General features: G+C 47.1%; 1 protein-coding gene across 4 annotated transcripts; it reads left to right on the forward strand.

Annotated features, from left to right (window-relative positions):
• Window positions 1-6,183: 6,183 nt before the first annotated feature.
• Window positions 6,184-20,956, forward strand: CX3CR1 (C-X3-C motif chemokine receptor 1). Of its 4 annotated transcripts, none has more exons than XM_017508354.2 (2): window positions 6,184-6,363; window positions 17,973-20,956. In XM_017508354.2, the coding sequence occupies exon 2, from the start codon at window positions 17,982-17,984 to the stop codon at window positions 19,038-19,040; it is 1,059 nt and encodes a 352-aa protein (XP_017363843.1). In that variant the 5' UTR covers window positions 6,184-6,363; window positions 17,973-17,981; the 3' UTR covers window positions 19,041-20,956. The 4 variants fall into 4 exon arrangements, with proteins under 4 accessions (XP_017363843.1, XP_017363840.1, XP_017363841.1 ...); XM_017508351.1 differs by lacking the exon at window positions 6,184-6,363 and adding an exon at window positions 6,517-6,656; XM_017508352.2 differs by lacking the exon at window positions 6,184-6,363 and adding an exon at window positions 6,547-6,652 and having other exon boundaries at window positions 17,969-20,956.
• The last annotated feature ends 3,396 nt before the right edge of the window (window positions 20,957-24,352 follow it).

Genomic DNA, 24,352 nt, shown 5'->3' on the forward strand with positions numbered 1-24,352 from the left:
CGTCCGTTCCTGCTTCAAAATAAGTAAAATCCTGAAAACAATAGCTTAGGAAATCTACCTGTCACTTCTATAATCACACGGTGCCACGTGTAAGGTTATCTTGTAGGGGCACTTATACCCTGGCCAGCTGAAAAACAGCTTATTTTTCAGTATCTGGACAATGATATAGATCCACAAGTTCTGATATTTTCTTTTCCTAGGTATTGAACATTATATATCTGCACATTGAGGACAGAAAAGGCTGTTTTAAAGACTTTTGTGAGAGACAACTATTATTTTCCTTCTTTTTAGAAATTTATTTATTTATTTATTTGAGTCTCACTCTGTAGCCCAGGCTGGAATACAATGGTGTGATCTTGGCTAACTGCAACCTCCACCTCCTGGGTTCAAGCAATTCTCCTGTCTCAGCTTCCCGAGTAGCTGGGATTACAGGCGCCCACCACCATACCTGGCTAATTTCTTGTATTGTTAGTAGAGATGGGGTTTCATCATGTTCCCCAGGCTGGTCTTGAACTCCTGAGCTCAGGCAATCCACCCACCTCGGCCTCCCAAAGTGCTGGGATTACAGGCATGACCCACCATGCCCAGCCTATTTTCTCTATTTTTTAAAGTAGATCCTCCAGAACATCAGCAAACAATATAAAGACATGTTAGCAATTAATCTGAAGTACCTGTGTACTTCAAAGGGCTAAAACGGGCATATTTTAAAATTCAAGATTGTTAGTTCATTTATTCATCTTCCATTATTCTTCCATTGGCAAGTTCCACTTTGGTGGAAACACATGCCATTATTTGGTGAGAGAGCAGATTTTTTTATTTTTAAATTTAAAAAGTGACATATACTGTCTGCAGACAGATTTTTTTTTTTTTTTTTTTTTTTGAGGCGGAGTTTCACTCTTGTTACCCAGGCTGGAATGCAATGGCGCGATCTCGGCTCACCGCAACCTCCGCCTCCTGGGTTCAGGCAATTCTCCTGCCTCAGCCTCTTGAGTAGCTGGGATGACAGGCACATGCCACCATGCCCAGCTAATTTTTTATAGTTTTAGTAGAGACGGGGTTTCACCACGTTGACCAGGATGGTCTCGATCTCTTGACCTCGTGATCCACCCTCCTCGGCCTCCCAAAGTGCTGGGATTATAGGCATGAGCCACCGCGCCTGGCTGGACAGATATTTTTAAGTATTGCAAAGCAAAAGTTGAATGATGCTGTAAAAAAAATTATCCTAAGTGCTCCAGGAGTTCCTTGCCAGATCCTTTAATCACTGTTGAGCAGAATCTATGAAACAAACCTGAGAAACTGTAACAGATGATGTTAAATGTAAACATTAGGACAGAAGGAGGTAGTAAATGGCACTGACTTTGTCTAGACTTACTCCTCTCCAGCCTTCCATTTTTCTTTTCTTTACTTTTAAGAGTTGAAGTCATTCTTTTGTTCGGGCTGGAGTACAGTGGCAGGATCACTGCTCACTGCACCCTTGAATCCTGGGCTCAAGCCCCTCCCACCTCAGCATCTTGTAGCTGGGACTACAGGTCAGTGCAACCAAGCCCAGCTTTTTTTTTTTTTTAATTTTCTGTAGTGATGAGGTCTCCCTATGTTGCCCAGGCTGGTCTCCTCGATCTTCCCACCTTGGCATCCCAAGGTGCTGGGATTACAGGCATGAGCCACCTCCAATTGTCTATTAGCCTGCAATTTTCTAAGTCTGATCTTTTCTCCTCTTGGAAGGAGATCTTTTGTCCTCTCAGGGGAGAAGAGGAAAGAGAGACTTTTTTTTCTGTTTCTGAAATCTCCTAGCATGTGGCTTTTGACTTACCAATGGCAACACAGCCTTTGGATTCTCACTTGACCCTCAACATGTCTGGTTCTTTACAATTCTATGCATTTTCCTTTAGCGAGAGCCCTTCTCTGTCTTCCGCCACCCACTGCTTCGGCTGGCCTCTCGCTGTTCCCTACCTGCGTTTGGGCAGGAAGTTCAAATCCTGACTTGACCCTTTTTCAGTTATGTGGCCTAGAACTCATTGCTCTTTTCTCCTCATTTCATCATCTGAAAAAATAATACCTAACTTGAAGGTGAAAGTCAAAAAAAGATATCATGGACAATGTGCCTGGTGTAGAGAAGCTCTTGATGTACGTCCTTTCCTTCCCTTTTATCCTGCAGTTTCCCTCACACCCACCCGTTGATTCATTTTTCTGAAGAGACTGCTTTTGTCATGTTACCCTCTAACCCCCGGGCTTTAAACTGGGAGGTAGTAGAATGGTCTGATTAAGACCTTAGACAAGGGTTTCTTGGCTGGGAATGGTGGCTCATGCCTATAATCCCAGCACTTTGGGAGGCCGAGGCAGGCAGATCACTTGAGGTCAGGAATTCGAGACCAGTCTGGCCAACACGGTGAAATCCCATCTCCACTACACATACAAAAATTAGCCGGGCGTGGTGGCAGGTGTTTGTAATCCCAGCTACTCGGGAGGCTGAGGCGGGAGAATCTCTTGAATCTGGGAGGCGGAGGTTGCAGTGAGCCAGGATCCCACCTCTACACTGTTTGGGTGATGGGAGTGAAACCCTGTCTCAAAAAAAAAAAAAAAAAAAAATCTTAGACAAGGGTTTCTCAGCTTTTTTTTTCATTATCACTCCCCAACAAGTCCTTTTAGATATTATATTCTTTTGTGTGTGGCGGGGGAGTAGAGAGCAGGTATATATTTGTTGGTTAAATGAAATGCTTTGATACAGGTATGCAACAAGTGATAATCACATGGGGGAAATGGGGTATGCATCACCTCAAGCATTTGTCTTTTGTGTTATAAGCAATCCAATTATACTCTTTTAGCTATTTTCAAATGTAAATTAATTTTTTTGACTATAGTCACCCTGTTGTGCTTGCAAATGCTGGGTCTTATTTATTCTAACTATTTTTTGTACCCATTAACCACATTACATTCTTTTTTTTCCGGGGGAGAACAGAGTCTTGCTCTGTCGTCCAGGCTGGAGTGCAGTGGTGTGATCTTGGCTCAAGCAATTCCTGGATTCAAGCAATTCTCCTGCCTCAGCCTCCTGAATAGCTGGGATTACAGGTGCACGCCACCATGCCCGGCTAATTTTTGTATTTTTTTTTTTTTAGTAGAGACAGGGTTTCACCATGTTGGCCAGGCTGGTCTTGAACTTTTGATCTTGTGATCCACTTGCCTCAGCCTCCCAACGTGCTGGGATTACAGGCGTGAGCCACCATGCCCGGCACACATTACATTCTTCATCGCCTCCATCTACCATGGACTTTTATTACATAGATATGCTGTTGCTTTAGCTACTGCATGTATATCTGTGTTTTATACATAAAGCACAAGAACCCTCAGAACCAATTTTCACCGCCTTGGAAGTAGCACCACCTCCACTGAGAATGCACAGCATAGACCATAAAACCTCAATGCTAAGTGCAAATCTTGGCCCTGCCACACATGAGCTGTGTGATCTTATGCAAGTTACGTAACTTCTCCTCCTTGTCTCAGACTCCTCACAGCTAAGATGAGGGTAATAATAGTACCTGAGGCCAGACCCAGCGGCTCACACCTGTAATCCCAGCACTTTGGGAGGCTGCGACAGAAGGATCACTCAAGTTCAGGAGTTCAAGACTAGCCTGGGCAACATGGTGAAACTCTGTCTCTACAAAAAATACAAAAATTAGCTGGGTGTGGTGGCCTGTAGTTCCAGCTACTTGGGAGGTTGCAGTGAGAGGATCATTCGAGCCTGGGAGGTCAAGGCTGCACTGAGCTATGATCATGTGGCTGCACTCCAGCCTGGGCAACAGAGCCAGACCCTGTCTGACAAAAAAAAAAAAAAAAACTAGCACCTGCCTCATGCGGTCACTGGGGACACTATATGAGTTCATGTACATAGAGGACTTAAAACAGTGCCTCAGGCAGACCCAGTGCAGCACAGTTGCTCATATTCCCAAAGTTCTCCAGAGCCCACAGAAGAGCGTGGAAGCCCCTTGGCTTGGCAATCGAGATGGATCACGCTCTTACTTCCCTTATCTGCATCTCCACCCTGCACTCCCACAAAGCTTTATTCACACCAAGTCTCCGGTCTTCACCTGCGTTGCGTGAGCCCCTCACTGTCCAGGGTGTCCCACCATCTTCACAGCCTCTGCCCGGCCTCCTTCCTCTGAGCTAGCCCACCACACCCTCATTTCTCGGTTCAGCAGAAACCAGACTGTCCTCTGCATGCACTGTCTCAACTGGAAGAGAAATGGAGAATGGCCAAGAGCTTGTGAGCAAGGGTCAGCTCCAACAGAGAGTTAAGCCAAAGGGGCTGGGCAGAAAGAGAGATGAAGACGGGGGCCTCAGGAATGAGGCTGCACAGGGCGACAGTACTGGGGAGGGGTGAACAAGAGTTCAGGGAGGAGAAGGCTCCCAGCACAGAGCTAGAGACTCCTTTCCAGGGGCCCAAGGAGGCGTGGATGGAGGGGCAAGGCTGCTGAGGCTCTTTCCATCTCCGTGAGTGTGTCAAGAACTCAAGGCACTAATGCTCTTCACTTGGTCCATTTCGCAGGGTTGAGCTTGCAGTGAGCCACCTTGAGGGCTCAGCAGACATCTCGCTCAGGGCCAGATAACACATATGCTTATTGCTCGCTATAAAATGGCCCATTCCCCAAGCTCAGCGTTCCCCTCCTCTAACCTCCCCACCCCTCCCACATGCACAGATATCTGTCTGAGCCATGGCATCATTCTGGGGCTTGGGGGACAGGGCAATGACGCTGGGCGCTGGTGCTCATGCCTGCCCCGCAGGAAGCCCTGCCTGCGGCCAGCAGCTGTGGAGCATAAAGGCTTATTTGTTAGCTTTAAAAGAGGGTAAAATCATGTCCCGGACAGGACAGCCAGGTGACTTGGGAAGGGAAGAGAGCCCACCACAGGCGTGCTGGGGAAGTGGAAGCGGTGAGAGCGCAGTGGGAAGTGAGAGCGGTGGCCCCCCTGCAGGGTCTTGAGTTGGCAGACTTGGGTTTCAGGAGGAGCTCTCTGGCTTCTGGGTGGAGAACGGCCAGTGGTGAGTGGAAAGATAGAAAGCGAAGAAGGCTGGGTGGGCTTGGGAAGTTATCCAGGCCCCGCTGGAGGTAGAGCTGTGACCTCGTGTCCACAGAGAGGATTACTGATGAGGGTGGATGAGACTGTCCTCAAGAGTGTGGGCTGAGAAGAGAGGGAGAGTCTCAGCCGGATCCCGGAAAGGAGCCCTCAGAAGAGGAGGGGAGTCAGAGGCAGGGAAGGGGCTGGGCAGCCGGCCCTGCTGAGTGGACCCCAGGAGATGTGCCACGGGGTGGTGTGGGGTGGGGAGGGGCCAGTGCCAGAAAGTGGGCGGGGAGCGGCTTTTTGTCCTGCAGACTTCTGGCCAAAGGCAGGGAAAGGTGGCCAAACACTGAGGCCAGGAACAAAGAAGGGAAACTGACGGTGGACTTCCTCCACAGTGAGCAGCCCGCCTTGCCCTCGGCACTGCACTGTCTGGGGTTGGGGGAGGCGAGGAGGGGCAAGGTGGGGAGTTCACAAAGCACGCCCTGTCCTCAGGAGACCATGGCGACTACAGCCAAGAGAGCACTGGGCATGGGCTGGGATGTGGGCAGCAGCGGGCCAGAGGGGGCTCGAAGGAGTCATGGGCCATCAAATGAAGGTGTATTGGAGGCCTACAGTGGGCCAGGATCAGAACTGTATAGCACGTGCCTTGCCGTGCCGCAGGGAGGGGCCAGGCAAGTAAGAAGTGATGGGAAGGTGTGGAGCAGTGGTGGTTGAGATTCACGTTGCAGTCAAAAGGCCAGGCTGGCCAGGCCAGGGTGCAGGAGCACAGCTGGACACTGGAGCCCACCAGGCGCCCCGCTGCAGGGCAGGAGGGGCAGGGGAGAGACTGTGAAAGGGGCCTAGGCCAGGTCCTGGGTGACAGCTGTGTCCTCAGGCAAGTGATCCAGGCTTGACTGATGGGTACAGGGAGCCAGGAAATGCCTTGGGGCAGAGAGGTGAGGAAAAAATATTTATTGAGTATCCACCAGGTGCAAGATGCTCACTAGATGCTTTCAGTGCTGCAGCTTCTCAGACTCAGGGTGCATAGCAGTCTTCTAAGAATTTCTCTAAAATGCAGATTCTAATTCAGTAGATGCAGGGCAGGGCTTGAGGTGCTGTCTTTAATAAGCTCCCAGTGCCTGGGACCACACTTTGAGAAGAAGAGCTGTGTGTGCTCCAATGTAGTTTAGTGAGTACTATGGGCTCCTACTTATGGACAGGGAAGCTGAGGGCCCCACGAGCTCTCCCAGCTCCTGAAGTCTCCCCACTGATGAGAACTGACTGTGCTGTGCTGACTGCAGGGTCTGCTACCTGCCCCCACCTCCAGGCTGGGTAAGTGACACCTCTCCCTCCAGCTCCGCAGTCTTCCCCGAGGTCCAAGTCTTCCAGGTTTGTAGAGTCAGGCCCTCCCATTGACAGCTGGCCTCCACCCTGGAGTATGTGAGCTTGGCTGTGGTGGCATCTAAAGATAGTCTCCCTCACAGGAAACCAGATACTATTGGCTAACTTTGCAAATAAAATGCACTTAGAGGGAGGGAAAGGGAAATACTCGTGTCTGGTAGCGTCTGCGCAGGACAGGGTGGCTGATTGGCACATCTAGAGGCTCCCTTGGCAGTCCACGTGAGGTAGGTGCACAGGACTAGTTGGGTACCTGTGGGTGGGGTGGAGCAGTGCTCAGCCAGCAGGATAGCAAAGCTCATCTGCCTTATGTGCAGGCAATGGAAGCCATTATTCTGGGGATGCTGTAGCCTAAATATGTCCAAGGGGATGGAGGAGTGGGGGGCAGGGAGTGATCGGATTGTTTATAATATACTCAGCCTGACAGGATAAGATTGGAAGCATTTGTAATTACAGTTTAGAGACGTGGAGAAAAAAGCTCATGATTTTACATTAACTGAAAAGAGCATAATATAAAATTGCATCTGGATGCTGTTGAGGAACTATTGTTAATTTTTTTTTTTTGAGATGGAGTCTCACTCTGTCACTCAGGCTGGAGTGCAGTGGCACAATCTCGGCTCACTGCAACATCCGCTTCCTGGGTTCAAGTGATTCTCCTGCCTCAGCCTCCCGAGTAGCTGGGACTATAGGTGCGCACCACCACACCTGGCTAAATTTTTGTATTTTTAGTAGAAATGGGGTTTCACCGTGTTAGCCAGAATGGTCTCAATCTCCTGACCTCATGATCCACCCGCCTCAGCCTCCCAAAGTGCTGGGATTACACGTGTGAGCCCTCACACCTGGCTGCTAATTTTGGGGGATGAAATATTGTATTAAAGGTTGTTTTTTTAAAAACGGTCCTTATCTTTTAGAGATGCACACATGTGTTTATGGGTGAAATTAAATTAATCTTTGGAGAGACATTAAGTGGGAAGCTGAGGAAGTATTGACCATGAGTTGCTAATTGTTGAACTCTGGTGATGGGTACAAGGAGGTTCTCACTGCTTTTATTTGGAAAGTTGCTTTTTATTTGAAAATTTAATAAAAAAGAGTTTTTTAATTGCATCTGCATTTTAATATAACTATAAATGCACTTAATATAAATATAAAACATGTATATAAAGTTTAGATAGAGACAAGCTAAAAGCTTGCTGTGGATGATTCTAGGAAATTGCATTGCAGATAGTTTTATGGGTTTTTTTCCTTTTTCTTCCATTTTTTGTGCCATCTAGAGTTTTTTATAATGAGCATATATTGAATCTATAATAAAAGCTATTTTAATTAATAAATTGCTAGCATAATTTCAACATTCAATTTTGATATATGCTGTCATAGCCATTGTGAGGACACTCAGGCTTAGGTCTGTGTGGGTGAAAAACATGGTCTTCAGAAAGAAACTATAAGTGCAAGACAGGAGGAAACCCACCGGGCCCAGCTGAGGACCGGCCCCGGCTTGTCGCTGTTTCCCTCGCCTCACCTCTGGCACTCACAGCCTCACACAGCCTGCACTCATTGCTTTGTGAGTTTATAGCTCAGTCCAGAGAACAGCTAAAACATTTTAGGATTTTTTCAACCTCCCATTCTCACACAAAAAATTAATTTTGGAAATACTTGAGGTAGAAAGCTTGAGGCAGAAAAAAATGGAGCCAAAAAAAGGAAAATCGAACCATGTGAAAGCAGGCAAGAAAGCTTGTCTTGCTCGGGGCACAGTTCATTGCAGGCCCCGAGGGCGCTTTGGAGGGACCTGGGTTTCCGAAGAGGAGGCAGGGTGGGGGCTGGACCTGTGCTGCAGAGCCTTGGGGACCACTGTGGGCTGGGAATGGGGCAGTGGGTTAGGGTTCAAAACCCCTGGGAATGAGAAATGAGCTCAGGAAGGCTAGGGTGGGATTCTTCCATCTTCCTCTTTATTTTCACAAAGGCTTTATTTTCACAAAGGAAGGCAGGGCAGGAAAGAGTCTCAGCCCAAATTCAGGGTGGTTCTTCTTAGTGCTCAGACTGACCTGGCAGTTGCCACACCTCCGGGAAGGGAGCACCTCCTATCCCTCAGCCACATGCCAGTCTCCACAAAGTCTGCCCCTGAACCCTGCTCCACAGCTGGCCCTGCTCCACAGATGGGGACATAGGCAGCTTGGCTTTGGAATAAAATCCTGCACGTGGTAACTGTGCACAGCACTTGCTAAGTCGGTTTCCTGCTTTTAAAATGGAGATTGTCCATCAGCCTTTGAAGCCATGTAATGGGTGTGTCGACTTTCTGCAAGGATTAAGAGCAAACACACTGCCTGGCATACCTTTGGTGCTCAAGAAACAATATATATTGTTTATCATGGGGAAACTGAGGCTCAGAACGTTTGGAGACCTGACAAACACTGACTACTATTGAATGAGGTTGTGAAGAATCCTGAGCTATAGGGGCAGGAGAGCAAAGAACGTGGTAGAGCTGGCCCAATCAGGACGATCCTCTACTCTCTTTCCACCCACTTCAGCCCACGAGAAGCACTGCCTGGCCCTGGGCAGCTATGGCACAGTGGCAATGTCAGGTACGGTCCTCCCTAGCCAGAGACCCTAGCCTCAAAGAAACTGCTTCACAGGATCCAGACATCCAACTCCTCCTCCCCAGCCCCAGCCTCTGGCCCAGAGTCCTGAGTCCAGAGACATTTGGAACCAGCACCTGTAACAGAGGAGCTGAACAAGGAGGGGACCTTCTGCTGCTCCATGGCAGGTCCCGGTCGTGGGAGGGAGTAGAACCAGAATGGCAGAATCCAGATCTTAGCTGCCTTTTCCAGGACTTGTTCTGATCCCCAGCAGCACAGCCCAGGAATTCCAAGAGGTCAGGTTCTCTGGCATCATTACTTTGCCAAGAAGAGCCAAGGGAAAGTTGGGGTTTCTAGCTGAACCCTGATCCCACCTGCCCTCTGAGGGGCTGGGAATCCACTAGCTGCTGTGCAGGTGGGATCCTCACGGCACGCTGGCCACAGCTGATGCTCCAACCACCTCATCTTGTTTGGCTGAAGTGCAGCTTTTTAGATTGTAAGTGGGAGGCAAAGCTACATTACATGTCTTTAGATCATGAGTAGGGAGGAAAGGCTCTACTACATGTCTTTAAACATCTTCCAGATCACCTTTGTTTCTCCCTTAAAGTGTGCTTCAGGAGAAAATGGAAAGTCTCCTTCCAGTGTGTCGTATTTTGCGATAAACTCCTTTCAATGTCCAGGTTAGCAAAGTGTTAGATTTAATTTCTCACATTACTTCCATCCAGGCTGAGAAAGAGAACCCCGGAAGCCTCTCTCATGTCCCTACCTGACCACAGCCTCTTCTTCTCCCACAAGGAAGCACAAGTCTGACTTTTATAGCGATTACTTCCTTGCTTTTCCATGTAGTTTGACTCAATTTAAATATCCCTGAACAATATAGTTTAGCTTTGCCTATTTTTGATCTTCATATTTTGATTCAAACAGTAGGTCTACTTTTTGTTTTTTGTTTTTGTTTTTGTTTTTGTTTTTGAGACAGAGTTTTGCTCTTGTCACCCAGGCTAGAGTGCAATGGCGTGATCGTGGCTCATTGTAACCTCCGCCTCTTGGGTTCAAGCGATTCTCATGCCTCAGCCTGCTGAGTAGCTGGGATTACAGGTGCCCGCCACCATGTCCGGCTAATTTTTGTATTTTTGGTGTAGACAGCGTTTCACCATGTCAGCCAGGCTGGACTTGAACTCCTGATCTCAGGTGATCCACCCACCTTGGACCCCCAAAGTGCTGGGATTACAGGTATGAGCCACCACACCGGCCAACACTAAACTTTTAAAATGCATCCATGTTGTAAGAGATGTACACACACAGAAATTTTCACATCAACATCGTCCAAACCAGCAACGAACTGAAAGCCACCTACGTGTGCATTAGCAGTAGAAATGATACTAAATGATGGAATAGTCACACAGTGGAATCCTATGCAGCAAGGAGAATGAGCAGTTTACAGCCACGCCAACATCATGGGTAAGATGCTTCCAGAAACACTGAGACAAATTTACAGAAAAAGGCAAAATTGGTCCTTATCCACAGGGCACTTATTCAGTGCAAGTCCACCAGACACAATTTGTATTTGCATGAGAAAGAGTCATTTGCACTGCTGTTTTCTATAATCTACAGTGCTGTAAAATCAGCTCAGGCAATAAAAGGGGGAGGTAGCCCCAAATCGTATACTAGAAAGGACTCCCAGTAATCTTCAGGCTGTGCCTATTTCAAAGTCGTTCCTCATTTTTCCTCGTAGTTCCTTAGTGTGGAACTTGAGACCCCTCTCTTTGTCCCTCTCCTGCCTTCTCAGCCTTGGCTGTCTCCGCACCCTCCCCGAAGCCCTGCACTAGCCTGAACTGCCTTTCCTGAACACTCCCGGGAGCCTGTGGGCCCCTCCCAACTCCACCATCTTCATTGCCTTCCGTTTCTGCTTCCGTCTGCCTGGCCTCGGCCCCAGGAAACCTTCCCATGCTTAGACCCTCTGGGCCTTTGTCTTCAAAGCCCACCCCCTATTTGCTGCCACCTCCATCTTGGTCAACCTGGAAGACTTCCCCCACCCTTAAAACATCAGCTTAGATGGCGGCTTTGTTTGTTTGTTTGTCTTTTATGTGATAACCTCTGGATCACCTTCCCCCAGTTTTTAAGGAGACAGATATAGAGGTCTAATCCTTGAGCTTCCTGTAACTTTTCTTATATTCTGTTACTAAACAATAATAAACACTTGTAGGTACTGTATCTTAAACACTTTTGCCTCTACAGAATTTAGCACAGTGCCTAGTATTGGTGAAATGTAATTAACAAAATCTTCCTTCAACACAGAAATTCTCTCCACAAAAGTAGTAGAGAAAGAACAGTTTTATTATTGAATAAACAGTAACCAAAATGAGCTGTGCATTACCAGCCGTCTACTAAGAGGTTGCAAGAACAGAAAGAAATCTCCTCCTTTTATACAGCCAAGTAGATGCAACCTGTTACATACATGTTATCGAGACAAGCAATAACCATTCCTCAGGTAAGAGGTCTTGCCAGCACCATTGGCCATACAAGCTTCACTCTAAATTTACCTGGTAATTAGGGTAACTGCTCATGTTAGCTAACTGGCTCTATCCAGAGGAGAAGCAAATTTATCTTTAAGACAAGGGGTAATTTTGCAGCCCGGAGCAAGACTAAGTTAGGTTACTACCTTCCCACAGAAACTAGGAGACAGAAGTACTGTTTCCCTTCTGTTTGTTTACATGTCAAAGAGATGATGCCCAGGTCCTTGGAAGAGACTAGCCTAGCTCTTAAAGCTGACAAAAAGCCTATCAAGTTTCAAAAGGATTTATTTACATTCAAAGAGAGGAGAAAGTACTTAAAAGTTTTCTAGGCCTGAGCAGTGGCTCACGCCTGTATTCTCAGCACTTTGAGAGGCTGAGGTGGGTGGATCACCTGATGTCAGGATTTCAAGACTAGCCTGGCCAACATGGTGAAACACCGTCTCTACTAAGAATACAAAAATTAGCTGAGCGTGGTAGTGGGTAATTAGCTGAGCATGGTAGTGGGTAGCCTGTAATCCCAGCTACTGGGGAGTCTGAGGCAGGAGAATCACTTGAACCCAGACGTGGAGGTTGCAGTGAGCTGAGATCGTGCCATTGCACTCCAGCCTGGGTGACAAGAATGAAACTCTGTGTCAAAAAAAAAAAAAAGTTTTCTAAAGTAAATGCTCTGAGAAAAAAAGGAGGTGAGAAGATCTCTTTCCTTATTTTTAACAAGAAGAATTAAAGACTTTTTTATTTTTAATTTTTACTTATCCTTAGACTACAATATGGTACAGATGCTCAAAAATATCAACTTAATAATTAAACAATTAACAAGCCCATCTCTTTCTCAATTATTAAAAACGTTATGAAGTATTTCCCTTCAAAATTTCACAGTTTACTTTGACATAAATAAATAAATACCATAAAGTATTTTGAAGAGGGAAGGAAAGGGAGGGTGTCAAACACAAAATAATGGTAGGTTTTGTAAAGGGGAACTTACTAAACCCAACAGGGTTCTGCTGTTGCTTTTTTTTTTTGGAGGCGGGGTTTGGGTGTGCATTGGCCTGTGTGAAACCCTGGTGGGTAGATAATGCCATGCAGTTCTAGGTGGGCTCATTGCTATAGGAATAGACAGTCACTCCATTTACTTGCATAGGAGTTGGGGTATCAAATGTTTCCTTATAGCTCCTTCACATGGAATTCAGCATCCCTCTCCCCATCAGCCTCAGCTCTGTCTGCAATCCGAGGAGTGTGTGTTATAAAAATTGCTGCCATCATAAGTGAGAAAACCATAAGGACCCGGTAAAACTTGGCTTCCCAAACAGTCAGGGGTCTGGGCACGGCAGCCAACTATCTAGTACAAGGAAAATGAGATTTGCCAAGACTTGATCAACTGTTCCAGCTCTCTATCTCCAAACGGAACCTCATCTGAATGCTCACAGGCAGTGCCCCGGGAATCTCATGTTCCCTGGGCAGGCTGCTGGCAGCCTCTCTGTTGACAATAGAGCACACTTTTGCTGACCTAGGACTCATGTTGCTCTTTAAGACTGCTTCCTTGGCCAGGCATAATGGTTCATACTTGTAATCCCAGCCCTTTGGGAGGCCCAGGCAGGAGGATCTCTTAAGGCCCAGTGGTCAAAACCAGCCTGCTCAACATAGCAAGACCCCATATCTACAAAAAATAGCTGGGCATAGTGGTGCACGCCTACACTCCCAGTTACTTGGGAGACCGAGGTGGGAGGATTGCTAGATTCCAGGAGTTCAAGGCTGCAGTAAGCTATAATCATGCTACTGGACTCCAGCCTAGGCAACAGAGCGAGATCCTGTCTCAAACAAACAAAAACAACAAACAAAAAAATTGTTTGATTCTTGCTGAAAAATTGAGCATGCAGGAGCTGGCAAGGCCCCTATAGGTGATCTGGTCCAATGCTTTAATTTCATCCATCAAGAAACTAAGCAGAGTGGAGTGACCTGCCCAGGGTCTCTCAGACATTCCTGCTTGGAAATGTGTGGGCTTCTGTGAAACATGTGGCTCTTAAAAGCACTGTCATCTATTTGAAGGCAGAAAGTCGGCTAACCCTTCAGCCTTCAGCCTTTTCTTCTCCAGAGAAAATGACCCCAGTTTCCTCAGCATCGTTGATGGGAGCTAGATTCTTGGGGGTCTGGCAGTGAGGACCACCCAGTGGGGGCTGGAAGGGCAAATAATATCCCACCTTCCATTTTCCACTCACCAATCCCTGAGGGTCAGCCTGCTGCGTTATGAGCCCAGAGGGGAGAAACCCAGCCAATTCAGGGATGCATCATGGACCAGTTTCTTTTAAGGAGTCTGGGTCTACTGTTACCAGTTCTGCTTTGAGAGAAGCGGCCTACAGTATCCTGCAGATTTCCCCTCCAGGGAGAAAAGCATAAATTATAGAAAATACACGCACATCATTCTTCCCTGCAAATGACAGCATACTATGTGTACGTGGTACCTCACGTACACATAGATTTTTTCACTTACCAGTATGTCTTAGAGACTGTCCCCTAACAGAATATATAGATCTGCCTGTTTTTGTTGTTTTTCCCGTTTCTAAGAGCTGGAAACTGTGTTCTTAAACAGCTGTTTGTTGTCCCATTAATTAGATTTATTGTACTTTGATCTGTCCCTAGTGATGGACATTGGGGTTGTTTCCCTTCATTTATATTTCAAGCTTGCTGCAGTGACAGTGTACACACTTGCTGGAGTGTGTGTGTGTGTGTGTCTGTGTCTAGGATAAATCCCAATAAGCAATTTAATGTAATTTCATTCTTATGCTCTCAGCAAACCAAAGACATTATTTTTTAGAGGAGGAAGCTGAGGCTGTTGTTTTGTTGCCTTTTTAACCACTGGATTTTGGGCTCAACTGTTTGATAGTCATTGCGTCCTTGACTCCTCTCCCATGCCAGGATTTGGCCCTTAGCCCAGGGCCTGAGTCTCCATCTTCGAGGGAGAGTGGGAAGAGCACAGGCCTTGGCCTCAGTCGTGCTCCCCATGCTTCTAGCTGTGGACTGGGCCAAGTGCTTCACCCAGCTGTGCCCGCTGTGAGGCATGATGTGTGCAAGATGGAAATGTGACCATGAAGATCAACAATGTCCCTCGATGACCAGTGCTTAGGGTCATGGGGGAACTCGTAGAAAGGGGTATCTGTCCCGTTCCTTCCTGTGTGGTCCAGATGGCTCACAGCAGGGATCACAACATGCTGGGTGACCATCCACTGTGCCGGCACTGAGAGACTCCCGTGGGAGTCACAGCGATTCTAGGGTCTTCACTGGGGATTCTGAGACAGCAGGGAGCCAGGATGAGGGCTGCAGAGTGTTCCTCTGCCCTTGCTGAGCAGACCCCCTGGATGGCAGGGTGCAGTCCCAAGCCAGATGGATGCCCATAACCAGCCCTTTGGCTCTCAGTACATAATGTTACCAAGAGTTGGGCAAAACCCTCCATCCCAGAGCATATCTGAATTTGCATCCCATCTGCAGAGGATACATTGAACCACTCCATCAAAGTCTTATGTGAATTTTCCCTGTTGAGAAGACAAGCCCCTTCCTGGCTTAGACTGTCCTGACTGATCTTTCCATGAGCTCCCTGACAAGCCAGAACCACCCCCAGCTTATACGGAGACTTGGTGCAAATTAGAGAAGACGTCCCTGTGCAGGTGGCAGCCCTGAGCCCAGGCACCCAGTCAGGCAAGCAGCCTGATTTGGGATCCCTCTGCCACTCAAGCAGGCAGTCAGTTGCTGGAAAGCTCTAACTTGCCCTGCCTTCTCCATATTCTTGTGCCACTCCTCCTCTTCCTCTCATCATAAATATCCCCACAGCCATTCAGCAGGGCAGTGAATTCAATATAGAACTTTTTTTTTTTTCAGATTTGCAGAAAAGATTAGATCAGTAATGATGCAAGTAGAGCAATGAGCCTGACAGTTTAGTAAAAGCTCAGTAAAGGGTGGCTTCCTTCCCCTCCCCCCAGAATAATCTGAGAAGAAAGCGTGTCTCATTTCAGGGAAAAAAAATATATAAATTGACCTTTAAAGACCAAATTCCCAGGATACCCAGGTAGAGGTGAAACATAGGCGCCCACAGGCAGCCTCGATGATTCCAAAGATCCAAAGGGCTTCTTCTTCCTCATATAATACAGGAAACAAACTAAACATGTATTAAGTGCTTGCTGTATGCAACACTCTGTGCCAGGTGCTCCGTTAAAACAGCTCCGTGAGCAGGCACGAGGATCGATCCCAATCTTGCAGACAAGGACTGTTAGGCTCAGAGGGTCCAAGCTCTCCCATCACTCGGTCAGAGAAGACAGCTGCAGGATTCAATCTGGGGAGTGCCCAAGTCCGCCGAAGTTCCTGGGCTGAAGGGCTGACCACAGGCACAAGGAGACGCAGGGCAGTTTTTATTGGATTTGGCTACCTCTTGAGTCAGCTTTGCGAGCTCTTCTCACTGGGGCAAGGGAAGGGAGGAAGTCGCTAGCTCCAGGTCCCTAACACAGAACCACCAAGGACTTGACCAGTTTTCCTCCTACAGCAGCGTGTCTGGGAAGATCATGCTCTGGGACAAGCTACAGGCACGAGGTACCAATTCCTGTTTCCCTGCATATCAGCTTGAGTCATATGAAACTGACTTTGATGTGGCTCAAAAACAGCTGTATGCCCGCCACATTAGACCATTTGATTTAAATATTAATTAATGTCACAGCCAGAGATTCTTCTCTGAGAAAAGGGCACTGCAGCCTGAAGCAGAGAAGGCGCACATGTTCCCTGGGGTTGAGAACTCTCCAAGGCCTGTGACAGCCCTGGGGGTAAAGCCCTGGCCCATCAATCCTGGGAGAGTCTGGGTGGGATACAGGGCTCGAAGCAGAGGCTGGGAAGGGAGAAGTGACACCCTGGCTGGGTGGGCCCTGATCTTGGTGAGACACCCCTGGGTGAAACCATCATGGAAAGGGCGTAGTGGGGCGTGAAAACTCCCTTGGTTAAAGCGTGAGCTTTGCTGTAAGTTGTGGTGAGGAGGGAGGCAGTGACAACTGGGAGGCCCGTTCTGAGCAGCCCCAGGGTTTCTGGGGGACCCATCTGTGGTGTCATAGGGAAGAGGAGACGCCCAGAGGAGCAGTGTGAAAGGGCTGCCTCCCAGCCGGCTCTGTAGTGAATGACCAGCAAGTCGTGGCTGCGAAAAGGGGAGTGCAGTCTGGGCAGAAACATCTTCTTTTTTGAATACTCGAAGGAAAGAGGCGATAAGAATAGTGGGGAAGACCAGACCAAAGTGCAGTGTAAGGCCGGTAATGGGAGGGAAGTTCGTGACCGGGAGCCTAGCACAGCAGACGAACCGAGCCCCAGCCTCCATCTTGGATCAGGCAGCACCTCTGTGACCACAGAACCCTGAATGGTGCCAACCCCTCCTCTTCACTTAGAGTTGTAGGATGACCAGCAGTCCTGATTTGCCTGGGACCAGGAAAGTCCTGGGCAACCCAAACACGGTGTCCCTCTAGAGTGAATGACTCTGTCTGATACCTGCTAAGAAAGTGAAGGACTTGTTGGTTATAAGGAGAAGAGGAAGTGAAATGGTTCTCAAAAGACAAAGGCGAGGGCTTCTGGGTGCTGTTCTGCCCAGGGTTCTGGGTCTGAGACTTCTTTCTCCAGGCCTAGCTTCACGGAGAAGTGAGGGGCCAGAGGGGGGAAAGGTGGAAATAAAGGAAGAGGATGGAGAATTGCTTTGGGGAAGTTTGGGCTGGAAGTGTGAATTGCGGCTCTATCCCTAATTCAGCCCATCTCACCCCTCCCCTTCTGCCCATGGTTCTCCCTTGCTCATCCACACTGTGGTCAAACTAGCTAGGTTTTGGAGAGACTTTGGACAGTCAAAGAAATATGGATCTGTCTCAAGCTTCAAAAAGCCTAGAGCTGGCCAGGCACGGTGGCTCACATCTGTAATCCCAGCACTTTGGGAGGCCAAAGTGGGTGGATTACTTGACATCAGGAGTTCAAGACCAGCCTGGGAAATATGGTGAAACCCCATCTCTACTAAAAATGCAAAAATCAGCCAGGCGTGGTGGCACAAGTCTGTAATCCCCGCTACTCAGGAGGCTGAGGCAGGAAAATTGCTTGAATCCAGGAGGCAGAAGTTGCAGTGAGCAGGGATTGCGCCACTCCACTGCAGCCTGCGAGACAGAGCGAGACTCTGTCTCAGAAAAAAAAAAAAAAAAGCCTAGAGCCAAATGCCCACGGAGCCATTTACTGCATGGCATTGGGCAAGTCAAAGTCTCCTCTCCTGTCAAAGGAGTCTGTTGCTGTCTTCATCACAAGACTGCTGTGAGGATTAAACAAGACTGCAAGTGGGAAGTTGGGAAATGTAGTTTGCACCCAACCTATATTTGTTTCTTCCTGCCTGCCTAACATATGGAGCCACACAGAATTCTAACTTTGTTTCTCTGAGAACTAACGCCGTCACTTGCTTTTCTTTTTGATCCAGACCCTCACCATGCCCACTGATTCAGTTCCAGAAGACTTTGAGTACGATGATTCTGCTGAAGCCTGTTACATTGGGAACGTCGTGGCCTTTGGGACTGTCTTCCTGTCCGTATTCTATTGTGTTGTCTTTGCCATCGGCCTGGTGGGAAATTTGTTGGTGGTGCTTGCCCTCACCAACAGCAAGAAGCCCAAGAGTGTCACGGATATTTACCTCCTGAATCTGGCCTTGTCTGATCTGCTGTTTGTAGCCACCTTGCCCTTCTGGACTCACTATGTGTTAAGTGAGCAGGGCCTCCACAATGCTTTGTGCAAACTCACTACTGCCTTCTTCTTCATCGGCTTTTTTGGAAGCATATTCTTCATCACAGTCATCAGCATCGATAGATACCTGGCCATCGTCCTGGCAGCCAACTCCATGAACAACCGGACCGTGCAGCAGGGCGTCACCATCAGCCTAGGTGTCTGGGCAGCAGCCATCTTGGTGGCAGCCCCCCAGTTCATGTTCACAAAGGAGAAAGAAAACGAATGCCTTGGTGACTACCCCGAAGTCCTCCAGGAAATCTGGCCCGTGCTCCGCAACATGGAAGCAAATCTTCTTGGCTTCCTGCTCCCCCTGCTCATTATGAGTTACTGCTACTTCAGAATCATCCAGACGCTCTTTTCCTGCAAGAACCAAAAGAAAGCCAAAGCCATCAAACTGATCCTTCTGGTGGTGGTCGTGTTTTTCCTCTTCTGGACACCCTACAACGTTATGGTTTTCCTGGAGACGCTTAAGCTCTACGACTTCTTTCCCAGTTGTGAGCTGAGGAAGGAGCTGAAGCTGGCCCTCAGCGTGTCCGAGACGGTTGCGTTTAGCCATTGTTGCCTGAATCCTCTCATCTATGCGTTTGCTGGGGAGAAGTTCAGAAGATACCTCTACCACCTGTATGGGAAATGCCTAGCTGTCCTGTGCGGACGCCCAGTCCACGCTGGTTTCTCCGCAGCCAGATCACAAAGGAGCAGGCAGGGAAGTGTTCTGAGTAGCAGTTTTACCTACCACACCAGTGATGGAGGTGTGTCCCTCCTCTGAAGGGACTCACAAAGCCTTGTGTCTACAGAGAACCTGGAGTTCCTAAATCTGATGCTGGATAATGAGGAAAGGTTTTTGTTGTTGTTTCTTACAAGCACAAAATGATGGACCCAATGCACACAAAACAGCCCTAGAGTGTTTTTGAGAACTGTGCTGAAAATTTGAATGACAAAGAGTAGACATGTCTCTTACTGCAAATGTCAGAACTTTTTTATTTACAGATGAGAAAAATTCAACTCGGACTAGTTTAGTTAAAAGGGGGTGATGAATATCGTTCACATTGTGGCATAGGCAAAAGGTTGTCTGAGCTCTCTAAGTGAGGGGAAACCGGGCCTGAACTCTTCCCTCATTTGAATCTTTTAGTCATTATAGATTCCCCAGACTTACATGACACAACTTTATCACCAAAGAGGGACTGACACCCATGCTTCTCTGGCTGCAAAGGCAAAATTCCCAGGGAAGTGCTCTGATAGGCCAAGTTTGTATCAAGTGCTCATCCTGGAAGGCGCTGTTCTCCATGGGGAAGGGATATGTAAGAGGGAAGATTTCAGTTCAATTTCATGAATAGAGAAGCAGAAAGACGTATTTTCAAGAAGTTGGGTGGGTGGGTACTATTCTGATTACACAGAACAAATGCCACACATCACCCTTACCATGTGTCTGGCCCAGTCTCTCCCCTGATCACACCAGCCTCCTCTTCATCAAGCCCTCCTCCATCATGTCCCCAACCTACAAGGGCTCCTTGCTGCCTACTGCATCAAGTCCAAACTCAAAAGCTTGGCCTCTCATACCCCCACCAAGGGTTCCCACCAACAGATTCCCCATTGCCTCCTCCTTCCCAAAGGACTCCACCCACCCTACCAGCACGTCTCTTCCACACGACCTCATTCATCTCCACCTGCTCCCAGGCCAGTAGGGGAAATAGAAAGAACTCTGCCCCCAGATAAGAAGGGATGATTCCAACCCCAACTCTGTCAGTGGCCCCCTGGGCAGCTTGAGACCAATCAAGCTTCAGTTTCCTTGTCTGTAGAAGAGGGATAAGGTATCTTTTGCATAGAGATCGCCCTTTCCAGCATGAGGAACTAACTACGAACTCTCGCAGGTCCAACCCTTTTGTCTGCTTCTTAGACTTCTGCTTTCCCCACACCTGGCGCTGCTGCACCATGCCCAAGTGGTGATGCTGACAAAACTTGGAGGAGCATCAGGTGCGGCTGCATGACGTAGCCCAGACACAGAAGAGGCCGGTTCTTACAATGGCACCCAGTGAGCACTCCCAAGCCCACCGAGTGATAGCCTTCCTTAAGCGACTCTCCTGGGCTGTCTTGAATATTCCCTCCCAATCACCTGTGGCAGGCCCCTGCCCCTCTGGAAAAATACCCCATCATTCATGCCACTGCCAACCTGGGGAGCCAGGGCCACGGAAACAGCTTTTTTTTTTTCTTCCTAGAAACGTTTGGGACAATCTAAAACTTTAAAGTTTGAAAAACGACTGTGATAATGCTAAAGAAAATGTCGTCCAATCTAACCACAGCCATCTTGTCCTTCCTGCATTCACCCACCCAGACCCTGTTCGCACTCTCACGTTTAGAGTTGCAATCACAATGTACAGATGGTTTTATAACCTCATTTGTTTTCCTCTTAACCTTAGACCACAAATAGTGCTCAGTTTCTGTGTAGTTTGGTAATCATCATTTTAGAAGACTCTACCAGACTGTGCACTCACTGAAGGCAGATGTGGTATCTGATAAATTGCTGTACATCCAATGGCACTTTGGCAGTCTATCTATTTGTGTAATGAATGAGAGAACAAGTCATGTTTCTTCAAGGTCGTGTACCACAATTTACTTACCCTTACTCTGTTGATAAACGTTTAACTTGTTTCCAATGTTTAGCAAATACATATTTTATAGAAGTTCCATCTGTGTAACTTTCTTTCTCCTGTTCAATTATTTCCTCTGGATAAATTCATTGCCATGGGGAAAAGTGAGCCAAAGGACATGGGAACATGTTAGCTTTTGATACACACATATGAAAATCATATATTACAAAACCTTTACTGAGTTGTATTATATATGAAATGTGAACACAGACAATGAGGCTATTCCAAAGACAATGAGACCAAGCCTCTTGCCTCAATAGCTCAACATTTAAATGCAGAAGAGACAAGAAGGAATAATCACGCTTTGCATTAGTAGCACAGAAGTGCTACGTGACTTCTGACTTGAGTCTTTAGGGGAAAGGAGTTCTCCAGGTAAAGAAAGAGATGGCATTCCAGCCTGAGGAAGCAGCATGTGTGAGGGAAGTGTGTGAGAGCATGAGGAGCTCACAATGTGAGAAAACTTTGTGCGAATATTAAAAGGCATTGGAAGTGGAGTGGGTGGTAGAAACCTTCTGAGCTGAGCTGTTAGGTGTGGGCTGAGCTAAAACAACCAATGGAAGAGGCGCTGGTTCTCCTCAGGGTGTTCACGGGTTTCTTCATGACTACCTGATCCTCATTCCAACTGCTGAACCATGAGACTCTAAATAAAGTTAAACCTATTTCTGGACTTCCAATACAGAGGAAATATTTATTTTGGCTTGATAAGAAACAAACACTTTCATTTCTAGAACAAAATTTAATTTGTCTCATTAGAAACATATTTATTTATTCATTCATTTTGCTGAATAGGACAGAATAGGGAGAAAATAAGGAAGCTCATTGAAAAACCCAAAATAGCAAGGATGTTGGTGTCTAAACAAAAGAAGGCATTTTGGAAGGGAGAGTTGGCCCTCAGGGCACACCTGGATCAGATCCACTCCTGCATCTGAGCTCTGGGCTTCCCAAGAGCAGAGGAATCTGTGATGAATCCCGACATATTAACTCTCTGCTTTGGGCAGGTTACTTAGCATCTCTGGGACTCAGTCTCCTCATCAGAAAAATTAAGATAAAAGTAGTTCTCACCTGCTAGGGTTGGCGCAGAGGATTCAGTAAGATTACTCCTGCAAAGATCACAGTGCAGACCTGGTGAAGCAAGCTCAAATACATGGTGGCGATTATTTTTATACTTGTTATTTTTATTAGACTGAGCTTCTCCCAGCAACTCAATGCATACTGTCCTGTCCTTCCTTGCCTTTTACTTTTCTTAGTAGCAGACGCGCAGACTCGGGTGACTGGAGATAACTGGGTCCAAATCCATACTTTGTGGGTTAGAAAACAGAGGCCCAGAGAGGGCCAGGAGGTGGCCCAAGGTGCCACAGTGAATTACTGAGAGGAGTAGATCCCTGATTCACAGTCTACCATCTCCTTTCTCATCTTGATAAAAATACAGATCAATCTGGCCTCTAAGAGCAGAGAGCACAGAAGGAAGGTCTGCAGGCAGGGAATGAGGCAGGGAAGAGCAGCCCGCAAGGTGGCTGCAGAGTTTAACAGAATCAATCTGCACATGGACAGGTGTGTGCTGTGTGGCACAGCCCTTGGCAATAGCCATTTGGAGACATCTGTATCTGGAATGACAGATGGTGTCAGCCGAGACTCCTCAGCAAACGCTGCAGAATTTCCAGAGGTAAATGCTATATCAGTGGCTTCCACGAGGATCTGGGTGGGTGGGCCAAGCCTTGGACAGACAGGGCACTGTGGAGGGACAGCCATACCCAGGGGCTGCCCAGTGCTTGGGTAAAATGCAGAATCCCTTCCACATAATTCCACTCACTTTATGCTTATTCTGTGCTCATTTAATGACATTCTAAGGGAGTGTCTCCTTCCCAGGGACCTTGCCATCAAGAAAGATGGAGCATATATGCTTTCAGTTACTAAGAAGAACTATCAACCCTTACAATCCACTGCACCTAGAGTGTGTACAGGGTCTCATGGTCTTTCTGTTCACCTCTCTCTGAGATGCTGTCCCTGAGCATCCAGGGAGAGAGTTCACCTCTGGCCACAAAGTCCAATAACTACACCTGGGAGCATAGAAGCCTAACTGAGAGGTCCACCTTGGGTAGCACCTGGGCCCAAGATGATGCCCATTTGTGCCTTCAAAACCGGAGCAGTTTGTCCTATCTCCACAGCTAATATTTTCCCCACCTGCACTGCACTCACTGGCCCGGGGGGTCCGCTTCAGATTCAACATGGCTTGTAATATTGTTTGCCTAACTTGCTGAGTTGGCAACAAAATGTGGGGCCACTTAAGAGTAGTATGATCTGACAGCAAGTGAGAAAAGTGGATCTTAGCGAATTTAGAAATATCCAGTTTCTCTTTAATACATTCTCCATCCACGGGACGGCCAAGGGCCAGGTCATTTTCTGAGGGATGTGTGGTGTGATGTTGCTATTTCTGTTCTATTACAGTACGTTGTTAGGCAACAGTGAGTGCTCCTCCAGACACACCCAGCAGCGCTGGCAACCGCAGAACATGCTCGGCAGGAAAATTACTCTTTTACTCCATATTTTCCTATTTACTGAGATAGAAACAAACATATCATTTAGATTGTATTTCTTTGAATACTAGGTAAGATTGTTCGATTTTCAAGGTGTGTGTTTTAAATTATTTGTATCTTTTTCCGATTCTAAAAGAAAGATACTCATTATGGAAAATATGAAAAATGTACAATTTAAAATTAAAAAAATTTTATTTACACAATATTCAACCTCCCAGAGATAACCATGGTTTAACACTGAGGTTATTTTCTTCCATGCCCATAATATTTTTTAAAAAATACTTAAGAATAGACATTTCTCAAAAGAGGACATAAAAATGGCCAGCAGGTAAATGGAAAAATGCTCAACATTTCTAATTATTAGGAAAACGTAAATTAAAATCATGATGAGCTACTCCTCACATTTGTCAGAATGACTTTTATCAAAAGACAAAAGATAATAAATGTCAGCAAGAATGTGGCTAAAAGGGAACGCTTGAGCACTGTTGGTAGAAATATGAATTAATACAACCATTATGGACAAAAGTTTAGAGGCGTCTCAAAAACTAAAAATAGAATTACTATATGATCCAACAATACCACTTCTGAGTATTTACCCAAAAGACGTGGAATCTGTTTGTTAAAGAGATGCCTGCACCCCATGTTCACTGCAGCACTATTGGTAATAGCCAAGTTTTAGTATTAACCTAAGTGTCCATCAGCAGAGGCGTGAAGAAGGGAAATGTGGTATGTATACACAGTAGAATACTATTCAGCCTTTAAAAAGAAGGAAACTCGCTGGGCACAGTGGCTCACGCCTGTAATCCCAGCACTTTGGGAGGCCGAGGCGGGTGGATCACGAGGTCAAGAGATCGAGACCATCCTGGTCAACATGGCGAAACCCCGTCTCTACTAAAAAT

This window comes from Cebus imitator, unplaced genomic scaffold, assembly GCF_001604975.1.
Source record: "Cebus imitator isolate Cc_AM_T3 unplaced genomic scaffold, Cebus_imitator-1.0 Scaffold391, whole genome shotgun sequence".
NCBI classification, from domain to species: Eukaryota; Metazoa; Chordata; class Mammalia; order Primates; family Cebidae; genus Cebus; species Cebus imitator.